At 40.5% G+C, this 10,854-nt stretch overlaps 1 protein-coding gene across 1 annotated transcript; it reads right to left on the bottom strand.

Annotated features, from left to right (window-relative positions):
• Positions 1-1,957: 1,957 nt before the first annotated feature.
• Positions 1,958-10,816, bottom strand: RBBP9 (RB binding protein 9, serine hydrolase). Its single transcript, XM_008141123.3, has 5 exons — positions 10,647-10,816; positions 9,461-9,503; positions 7,255-7,360; positions 2,883-2,968; positions 1,958-2,488 (listed from the first exon to the last, which is right to left on the bottom strand). The coding sequence occupies exons 1-5, from the start codon at positions 10,743-10,745 to the stop codon at positions 2,253-2,255; spliced, it is 570 nt and encodes a 189-aa protein (XP_008139345.2). The 5' UTR covers positions 10,746-10,816; the 3' UTR covers positions 1,958-2,252.
• Between the last annotated feature and the right edge of the window lie 38 nt (positions 10,817-10,854).

Raw genomic sequence — 10,854 nt, 5'->3', positions numbered from 1 at the left:
TGATGATATCTGTCCTTCCTGGGACCTGGCCTATCACAGAGGCATAGTCTTATTTAATAAGCAAACTGAACTTGAGGGAACCAGTTTTAAATAAAGACTTTGCATTATATCTTGATTTTTTTTCCCCAGAGATTTATTTTTAAAGCTTACAATCAATGGCTAAAACATAAAAGTATCCCTTGCCTCACTAGAATAAAGATTCTCTTTAAACATTTTTTTCATAGCACGTTTTAAATTGTGAAAATTAGCTGAAGGAGAAAAGAGACAATAATTTAAAAATATAGCACCTTCAATGACAAATGTATATTTATGTATAGGAGTAAACTTTGACCAAAACAAATAGTGGGGCTCTAGACTCGTGACAACACCAAAAAATCAAGTTGGGAGTGAAGTCCTAATCCTTACAGTTGATTTTCATTTAATATAAGGTATTTTGCTCACCTGAGAACAGATATTCCCTGGAGTCTGGCAAGGCCTTGCTATGGTTAATAATGAGCCATATACAGTCAAACATGAGAATCTATGATTTGATGGCTTATTAATGGTTCTCATCAATGTTTCTCCCTCTCCCTCTGGCTGGTTTGGCTCAATGGATAGAGCGTCCGCCTGCGGACTGAAGGGTCCCAGGTTCGATTCTGGTCAGGGGCATGTGCCTTGGTTGCGGGCACATCCCGGTGGGGGGTATGCAGGAGGTGGCTGATTGATGTTTCTCTCTCATCGATGTTTCTGGCTATCTCTCCCTCTCCCTTCCTCTCTGTAAGGAATCAATAAAATATATTTTTTAAAAAAAACGAAAACATAAAGTAAGCTTCTGCCCAGCATGCCTGACTCAGTGTTTGAGCATCAACCTATGAACCAGGAGGTCACGGTTTGATTCCCGGTCAGGGCACATGCCAAGTTGGGGACTTAAACTAATAGTTTATGTGGGATTCTTCCACGAAGCTTCTCTGATCTTAGTTTGGTGATGAGTAAGTTTTACAGAGCCATGATTTTTATGATAACCAATGAAGCAAACTAGTCAAGTAATTTCAAGTTGAGTCATATTAGATGGTGGGTCAGGAAAGAATATAAAATACATGCCCTAGAATCCAGTGCTGTCCAATTGAACTTTCTATAATAAAGGGCTGATGATTGTTTGAGGCAATATTTAGGGATAGTAATAGGCAAAAATTGTTGAGAAATGAAAAGGGTTTTTTAAAAATATATCATGATCAGAAGAAAAAGCATGGGAAATGAAAGAGATCTAAAGAGCCATGGGAGTTAAAAAGTAGAACTCTACAAAACAAAAATTTGAGGAATGGAAAGATTATTTTAAAATATAAGACTGTAACAAAATCCAAATTGTTTCCATGATTTTATCCTTTGACATTACGTTCATTTCTCAGGCTTTATAGGGAATCTTTTAAGGCATCTGGCTAAGTTAATTATGGCAGAGGCTACAAATGGATGGCTTGGACTTTTGTGTGTATTGCAGTGTTTGTAAATGTTTTATTTATACTGTACTTGCCAACTACACGTAATTCATGTACATATGGATTATGTATACATGCATATATATTCCCTAAATATAAAAAACATTCTATAAAGTTTTTCCTCAAAAAATCAGAAAATTGGCCACACCTTTGCCACATTCCCACATGGCATGAGTTCTCCACATAGCCCTTATCCTCCCAACTGTGGTCTTACACAAAGTTGACTTCTCATACTCCCTGCCTGACCCTTGCAGAACCCTGCCTCATAGCATCCTTATGTTTCATTGTCTCTCAACCTGTTTGAAGGACCAGGGTTTAGAGGGCAAGGTGTCAAAGGTGAAGGCCCCAATCTGGGATTAATATCTTGGGCCAGCTCAAAACAGCAGCTAGTGTTTTGAGCTGTAAGCCAACACTCTAGACCTTTAGTCATGTTTTCTTTCTCCAACAAAAGAGAAGTTTTACTTTAAAGAGGAGGAGTACAACTCTTATAACATACTTTTAATTAATTTCGTTTTAATATGGGCTGGAAATCAGGAAACCTGGGTTTCATTTGTGTCTTACTCACTTTGGATGGTTAACATGTCCTTATATCCCTTATCATAGGGAAAATACTGCTTTAATTCATAGCAATTTGGAAAGATATAGATTCTATGGAAAATGGAAATGCTATTTGTAACTTAGTTTGAACACTGAAACTTGTGTTTGTTTTTTAGGCATTTCTGATGAATTACCTATAATCTGATCATTGCTCTACTATACTGGTATGCAAAATAGCAGACATCATTCTTTTTGTGCTGATACTTTCAGCATAGACTTTACCACATCAATCAGTTCAGGAAACTCTGTGTTCTGAAAGTGGCCACGGTCAGTGAATTTGTAAAATTTGGCTTCCAGACTATCTGCCACTTCTTGTTGTTCCTTCCAGGGCAGGAAAGGATCATCAGTGGAGCCAAACTGCACAATGTGAGGGCAGTTGGCTTTGATCTTCTCCCACTGCCAGGGGCGGTTGAAGTAGCCTAGGGAGAAAAATATATATACCCTATCAGTGCCAGTGGGTAATTTCTATTCTAGCATTCTGAAATATCTAGTGAAGACCGTAGCAGACACACAAAGAATCAGAACCGAAATGGTTTTCAGATCTGTAGGGCTTGATAACATAGGTACTTGTGAAAGGGAAGTATGGCTCATACACAGTCAGGCCTCGAGGGTTCAGTTCTAGACCATGGATTAGAAATGGTTGCAACCTCTCAAAGTGCCAAACTTACAGCTAAAGATGGGTGGTAAATATTTTTCCTGTGCTGTTAGATTTTTTTTAGCCTGTCCGAAAGACAACGCTGTTTTATAACCTGAACAAGCAGCCCTGTGACTAGAGAGGAAGGGCTCTTCTAGGGTTTCTGCCGTCAAACTTACCACTTGCACGCTCATTTTCATCCCCTAAGTCTGATGTGTATGCAGACACTAATACAATCGCATACACTCGATGTGTTTCTGCATACCTGAAGAAAGAGAAATGATGTCAGCTAATATTTAATGTTAAATCTGATCACCAAAAAGTCAGTTAACCACTTACCTCATTTGGTTTAGCTTACAAGATGTTCTATATGCTGTTGGAGTTACTATGAGAAATAGTAATGAAACTGCAGAACTATAAGCCCAATGGTTACGAGTTTCTACTCATTTTTCAAGGTAGTCCCAACCTCTTCTGCAATCCTTTCCCAATACTACACATAAAAGTATAATCATGCCCTAACCAGTTTAGCTCAGTGGATAGAGCGTCAGTCTTCGGACTGAAAGGTCCCAGGTTCAATTCTGGTCAAGGGCATGTACCTTGGTTGCGGGCACATCCCCAGTAGGAGGTGTGCAGGAGGCAGCTGATCGATGTTTCTCTCTCATCGATGTTTCTAACTCTCTATCCCTCTCCCTTCCTTTCTGTAAAAAATCAACAAAATACATATTTTTTAAAAAGTATAATCATTTTCTTCAGTGTGTGCAATCTACCATTAGTATGCACCAGCATTACTTGATTAACACATAGATTTCCAGCCGAAACCGGTTTGGCTCAGTGGATAGAGCGTCGGCCTGCAGACTCAAGGGTCCCAGGTTCGGTTCCGGTCAAGGGCATGTACCTTGGTTGCGGGCACATCCCCAGTAGGGGGTGTGCAGGAGGCAGCTGATCGATGTTTCTCTCTCATCAATGTTTCTAACTCTCTATCCCTCTCTCTTCCTCTCTGTAAAAAATCAATAAAATATATATTTTAAAAAACAACAACAAAAAACACATAGATTTCCAGGCTCAGTCCCAAAGCATGATTCAAAAGGTTGGGAAGCCTAGCAGGCGTGGCTCAGTGGTTGAGGGTTGGCCTAAGAACCAGGAGGTCACGGTTCGAATCCGGGTCAGGGCACATGCCCGGATTGCGGGTTTGATCCCCAGTGGGGGATGTGCAAGAGGCAGCCAATCAATGATTCTCTCTCATCAGTGATGTTCCTCTCTCCCTCTCCCTTTCTCTCTGAAATCAATAAAAATATATCTAAAATTTTTTTAAAAGGTTGGGAATGGGGCCCAGGAATCTGCATTTTAAGGCATGCCACCTCTCCCAACCCTATTTTAAGAAATTCTGTAAATAGCAGAAATGTACCTCTTTTACCACACACTCCACATTGCATTGTATTACTTATGCAGTATTATATCTATCTCCCCAATGTAAACCATCAGCTCCTTAAGGGCACATCTGAACCTTGATCTTTGTGACCCTGGTGCCTAGTATAGTGCCTGGGAAACAGTTAACTATTTGCAGACAGTTCCCTCAAAAACCAGGCGAAGGTAAGACATAGAATAATAACAGTTTCAAGGAGCCATGGTGCCAGAAAAGATTTAGGGTTGGTATTTTGTTCATGGGCCTAAACTTCTTTCCCCAACCTTTTGTTTTGAAAAATGTTCAAACCTACAGAAAAGTTAGAATAACAAGCACCTAGATTCATTAATTTTGCTACCTTTCACCCTAAATCTTCAGCATGTATCCCTATATCCTCTTATATAACAGTTATTACACCAAATAATTTAACATTGAAACATATTAACTCTATTTTTCCCCCCAATTGTACCAAAAATGCTCTTTAAAACTGCTTTTTCAATCCTAGATCCAGTCAAAGATCATGCAGTGCGTTTGGTTTTCATGACTCTAGTCACTTTTAAAAATTTTTTAAATATATTTTTATTGATTTCAGAGAGGAAGGGAGAGGGAGAGAGAGAGAAACATCAATGATGAGAGAGAATAATTGATTGGCTGCCTCCTACAAGCCCCACATGGGATCGAGCCTACAACCCTGGGCATGTGCCTTTGACCAGAGTCGAACTTGGGACCCTTCAGTCCGCAGGCCAATGCTCTAGCCACTGAGCCAAACCAGCTAACACTAGTTTTTTTGTTTTAAATAACATGAACAGTTTTTTAAAATTTAGGCCAGTTGTCTTGTACATTATCCCATAACCTGAATTTGCCTATTTCCTCATGATTAGACTGAGGTTAGACATTTTTGGCAAGGATACTACACAGATGATGTGAATCTCCCAGTTCATCCATCAGAGGCACCTGAAGTCAGTTGGTCCCATTATTGCTGAGATTAACTTTGATTACTTGCTTAAGGCAGCAATTTTCAACCATTTTTATCTCATGGCATGCATAAACTAATTACTAAAATTCTGTGGCACACAAAAAAGATATACTTTGCCAGTCTGACAGAAAAGCGTAATTTTGATCCATTCTCATCTGATGGTTATGTTGGCTGTTTTGTGTTTTGTTTTGTTTTTATCTGACAGTCTCAGGAAAAAGAGATTGGTGCTCCTAACTAGTCAGGTATTGCATGTTTCAAAAATTCTTGTGGCACACCAGTGTGCCTGCTGTGGCATGCAAGTTGGTAATTGCTGGCTTAAGGGTGATATCCATCAAATCCTTCCATTGTAAAGACATTATTTCCCCTTTGTGATTAACAAGTAACCTGTGGGGTGGTCCTCTGGGACTCTGTCAATCCTCTACAATCCCCCATGGTTTTGGTATCTATTTTTCTCTGTCTACCTTAACTTTAGAAGTTAGTTAGAATGTTGCTCACAACCCTGCAATCAGTTGCAGGGATCTTTAAAAGAAGGCACACCTTGCCCTAACCCAGTGGTCGGCAAACTCATTAGTCAACAGAGCCAAATATCAACAGTACAACGATTGAAATTTCTTTTGTGAGCCAAATTTTTTAAACTTAAACTTCTTGTAATGCCACTTCTTCAAAACAGACTTGCCCAGGCCGTGGTATTTTGTGAAAGAGCCACACTCAAGGGGCCAAAGAGCCGCATGTGGCTCGCGAGCCGCAGTTTGCCAACCATGGCCCTAACTGGTTTGGCTCAGTGGATAGAGCGTCGGCCTTCAGACTGAAAGGTCCCAGGTTCGATTCCGGTCAAGGGCATGTACCTTGGTAGCGGGCACATCCCTAGTAGGGGGTGTGCAGGAGGCAGCTGATCAATGTTTCTCTCTCATCAATGTTTCTAACTCTCTATCCCTCTCCCTTCCTCTCTGTAAAAAATCAATAAAATATATTTTAAAAATAAATAAATAAAAGAAGGCACACCTTTATTAGCCAATGGCTTGAGAGATAATCGGTTGGCCTTGAGTTGGTACATATTTCAGCATAAAGGGATTTCTTCATTTTCCAAACAAGCCCTGGCAGCTTATAAACACTGACTGTACCATAATTCTCTAACTCCATATTGCAAAGCATTATTATTCTTGTAACTTAGATTAGTGTGGCTGAAAGGTTATGGAATGGGGCAAGATACTTTGACATGCAATTCATGTGACATCCTGAAGGACTGCTTGGGATGATGCTAGATGAATAAAAACCACAATCCTTTGTCATCCAGCCTGGCAAATATGGAAGAAACCCAACCTGAACAGGCTTATTCAGCCAGCTAAGTCCCTAACCCCTAAGCCTCACAACCCTAAAGAGAGAGATGTAATGTTCTTTGGTGATCATCAGGAACATGCCCATGAATCCTAAGGACCTGGGGTTTAAGGAGAGAAGGAGTAACAGCCTCTAACCACTAACAAATACTTATTGAACACTGATCATATGCCAGACACTCTTCTAGACACTGGGGTTTTAAAACAAAGTCCACTCTCATTGATCTTACATTCTATTGGCAGGAGACAAGAAATAAACAGGATATCAGATGGCGAAAAATGGTATAGATAATAAGGGGGATAAGGTATAAACAGAATAGGAGCCAGTGAAGTGAGGTGGTTGTTTGAAATGGAGTGATTAGAAGAGGCCTCACTGAGAGGGAACATTCGATCGAGCAGAGCCTAAAGAGGAGGAGAAAACCATGCAGGTATCTAGGGACAGAGTTCCAGGCAGAACAAGAGCAAGTACGGGCCTAAGGTAGGCGCACACTTAGCATGTTAAGGAACTACAATGAAGTCTGTAAACCAGGCTGGGGGCAGTGAAGGTAGAGATGACATCGGAGCTACTCAGAGCCTTGAAGGCCTAGGAGTTTTTCTGAAGGGAAGGGCAGCAGCTAGGGATGGAGCCACTAACGTTTTTAAAAGATCACTGGGTCCCAGTAAAAGAAAAAAAAAAAGGTCTTAACCCACTAACCAAACCAGGAAGCATTACGATAAATTATGTTGCCACTTTTGAGGTCAGCACTATTTCCTCTACAGTGGAAACCAGATATACACAAGGTATTTCCCAAGAAGACGGTTGGAGCCCACACAGGGTGATAATTCAACAAGGATCGCACCTCATGGCCGCGATGGCCCCGGAACTGTGGCCTATGATGATGGTCCTCTCGTCACAATGCAGCTCTGTCTCCATGAAGGGCAGCCAGATGCTCTCTCGAGCTGTAACTAAGGTTCAGGGTAAAGAAAGAGTCTGTCATTTGATAGGGATTCATCTAATGCTGCCCACCTTTCTAATAGATGACTACTCAGCAGTTCACAACTTTAAAACTTCAGGCTCACAGTGGCAATGGAGCCATTTTAATAGAGACAGTTGCATGTTGCTGTTTGAAAGAATCAAATCTGTAGTTTTGTTTTTATTTTTTACCATTGTAAGAAAATACTGAGGAGATAAATTATAACTCTGAAGCTTTAAACTTTCCAACTTAAAATAAAGGACAATGTTCTCTTTCAAATTTGTACATTATTTCTTTTCAAAACGGAAATTCCTAAGACAAGTCATAGCCAAACTCAGAACAAAAGTGTCACTGTTATATTTTTTAAGTATTAGGATCTCATAAATGCTGTAAAGTTTTATCCTATCTCTGCCTCAAGTGGAACACCCATTAATTTTGCCTGGAAATAATTGTTGATTTATAGAAGAGAAAGTCAAGTTGCTTGCAAAGTTAAAAATTAAATTTTACCAAGTCCAAGTACTTTTATTTTTTTCCCTTTTTTAAAATTCTCACCCAAGGATATGTTTTTATTGGTTTTAGAGAGAGAGGAAGGGGGGTGAGAGAAACATCGATCAAAAGCCTCCCATACATGCCCTGACCAGGGATTGAACCCGCAACCTAGGTATGTGCCCTGACTGGGAATCCAACCTGTAACCTTTTTGGTGTACAGGATGATGCTTCAGTCAACTGAGCCACCTGGCCAGGGCCCAAGTGCTTTTCTTGATCCTTACTAGAGTTGTCTATTAGTGGGGTTTTTTTTTGTTATATACCCTCCTCCCCAAACTACTTGCCATCATTCATTCTTAGGTACATATTCTCTTTAGCTTCTCTACTATGATATTCTTGTTCTCTACCAGGAAAATGCAAGATCAAAAACCCAACAAGATGAGGCTATTTAAAAACACTTTTAAGAGGAGAACCAAGATGAAGAGAATGTAAGGAGCCCCTGGGAAAACTTCAAGCGTACCAACATCCAAATTATGGGGGTGCCAGAAGAAGAGAGAGAGCAAAATATTGAAAATCTATTTGAAGAAATAATGACAGAAAACTTCCCCCTACCTGGTGAAAGAAATAGACTTACAAGTCCAGGAAGCACAGAGAACCCCAAACAAGAGGAATCCAAAGAGGACCACACCAAGACACATAATAATTAAAATGCCAAGAGCAAAAGACAAAGAGAGAATATTAAAAGCAGCAAGAGAAAAACAGTTACCTACAAGGGAGCTCCCATACGATTGTCAGCTGATTTCTCAATAGAAACTATGCAGGCCAGAAGGGAGTGGCAAGAAATATTCAAAGTGATGAATAGCAAGAACCTACAACCAAGATTACTCTACCCAACAAAGCTATCATTTAGAATTGAAAGTCAGATAAAGAGCTTCACAGATAAGAAAAAGCTAAAGGAGTTCATCACAACCAAACCAGTATTATATGAAATGCTGAAAGGTATTCTTTAAGAAGAGGAAGAAGAAGAAAAAGGTAAAGATAAAAAAATTATGGGGACAACAAAGTGCAACAAATAGATATCTATCAACAAGTGAATCTAAAAATGAAATGAATAAAAAATCTGATGAACATCCCTAACCGGTTTGGCTCAGTGGATAGAGCGTCGGCCTGCAGACTGAAAGGTCCCAGGTTCTGTTCCTGTCAAGGGCATGTACCTTGGTTGTGGGCACATCCCTAGTAGGAGGTGTGCAGGAGGCAGCTGATCGATGTTTCTCTCTCATCGATGTTTCTAAGTCTCTATCCCTCTCCCTTCCTCTCTGTAAAAAATCAATAAAATATATATTTTTAAAAATCTGATGAACAAAATAAACTGGTGAATGTAATAGAATCAGGGGCATGGAAATAGAGCGGACTGACAATTCTCAGGGGGAGAGAATGTGGGGAGGGTGCAGGAAGAGATTGGACATAGGGACACAGACAGTGGGTTGGCAAGGGCCTGGGGTGGGGTAGGAACCGGGTGGAGGGGAGCTATGGGGGGAAAAATGAGGGATATCTGTAATAATCTGAACAATAAAGATTAAAAAATAAAAACACTTTTAATACTCACTTGGGTCAGGCATGTTTTTAGCCAAACACTGGAAACCAGGTATCTATGATATGAAGGGGAGAAAAAAAAGCTATAATGAACAGCTTCATTACAACTAATACTTTGCTAATAAGAAATGAGACACCTAATGTGATCTTTATTCAATAAGTGTTTGCTTAGGTTATGAAATGAACTAGGTAAAGCACTATAGGATTATGTATGAATATACAATCCTCATAAATGGCATGTGTCTGTTAGTCCATATCTAGCCAGCTCTGTAGGTATGACAATGTGTTCTAGACAGAATGACCTGGAGCCAAACAGACTATGTGCCAGGGAGTAGATAAAATGTGGTACAGAAGGTTGGAGATCCCATCCTCTCGGACAACTCCAGCCATGGTTTTCAGCCACAACCCAGGTATTTTTTTCTAGCAACTTACTTCGGTGCTCTAGAGGTCAGCAACCCAGCAAGTAATCTTATTGTCTGGTTATGGAAGAGAGTTTAAAAAACAAAACAAAAACCAAGATGTACAAGACAACCTACAGTAGAATGCCATTTCTACAAAGCTCACAAAGAAGCCAAATTAAACAATATGTGTTTAAAGGATACATATAGAGGTTGCAAAAGTACTTTAACTTTAAAAAGAGGAGAAAATGAAAATAAAATAAGGATGGCAGGGAAATGGGATGGGAGCACACAGATGGCTATTGGTAATGTTCTAGATTTTAGTTTGATGAGGGATTCTCAGGAGGAAAAAACCATGCAGGTATCTAGGGACAGAGTTCCGGGTAGAACAAGAGGAAGCACGGGCTTATACACAATGATTCATAATTTACATACATATTACATATATCCTTTGTATACATTCATTAATATTACATGTTGAATTTTAAAGAATCTGAGCCAGGGAGCAAAGGGAACAGCTGTAAAACTTTATGGGAACTTCCAAATCTGAACCGGCAGCAGATACAGGGAGGGGGAGGGGACTCGGTCTCCGCAGTTCCAAAAGGTGGTGCCTTGTACTCTAACGACTAAGCCCTCAGGGAGTTTTATCAAAGTTAAGAAGTGTAGCAAAGGGGAGAAATGAAAATACACAGGGTTTGCGGTTGAGAAGGAGTAGGGAGACACGTTCAAATTTCAGTCCTCCATCCCTTCCGTCCCCTCCAGCTCCAGGCTGATTTCCCAGCGCAGCGAGGCGTCTCTTACCTGATCCAGCCTCTTCTTCACCCAGCAATACCATCCATGGGCCGCCACATCCACGCCTCCGTTCCCGGGAACAATTACCGCTTTGCAAGGAGAAGCCATGAACGCAGGTGAGCCAGAGTACCCCGGCAGCCGATCCTGCAGTGCTTAGAGCCCAAAGTGAGCCTGCACTGCGGCATTCTGGGGATTGTAGTTCTAGGGTGCCAATAGG

The sequence above is a fragment of the Eptesicus fuscus genome, chromosome 12 (assembly GCF_027574615.1).
Source record: "Eptesicus fuscus isolate TK198812 chromosome 12, DD_ASM_mEF_20220401, whole genome shotgun sequence".
NCBI lineage: Eukaryota > Metazoa > Chordata > Mammalia > Chiroptera > Vespertilionidae > Eptesicus > Eptesicus fuscus.
Note: the sequence above shows the minus strand (reverse complement) of the source record. Positions and strands in the feature narration are given on the sequence as shown.

What these genes read in the sequence shown, in the direction of transcription:
- RBBP9 (XM_008141123.3), bottom strand. Translation starts at nt 10,745, where the DNA reads ATGGCTTCTCCTTGCAAAGCGGTAATTGTTCCCGGGAACGGAGGCGTG. An exon ending in TGAAGAAGAGGCTGGATCAG is followed by an intron (nt 9,504 to 10,646) that starts GTAAGAGACGCC and finishes TTCATATCATAG; the next exon opens with ATACCTGGTTTCCAGTGTTT. An exon ending in TGAAAATGAGCGTGCAAGTG is followed by an intron (nt 2,489 to 2,882) that starts GTAAGTTTGACG and finishes TTTTCTCCCTAG; the next exon opens with GCTACTTCAACCGCCCCTGG.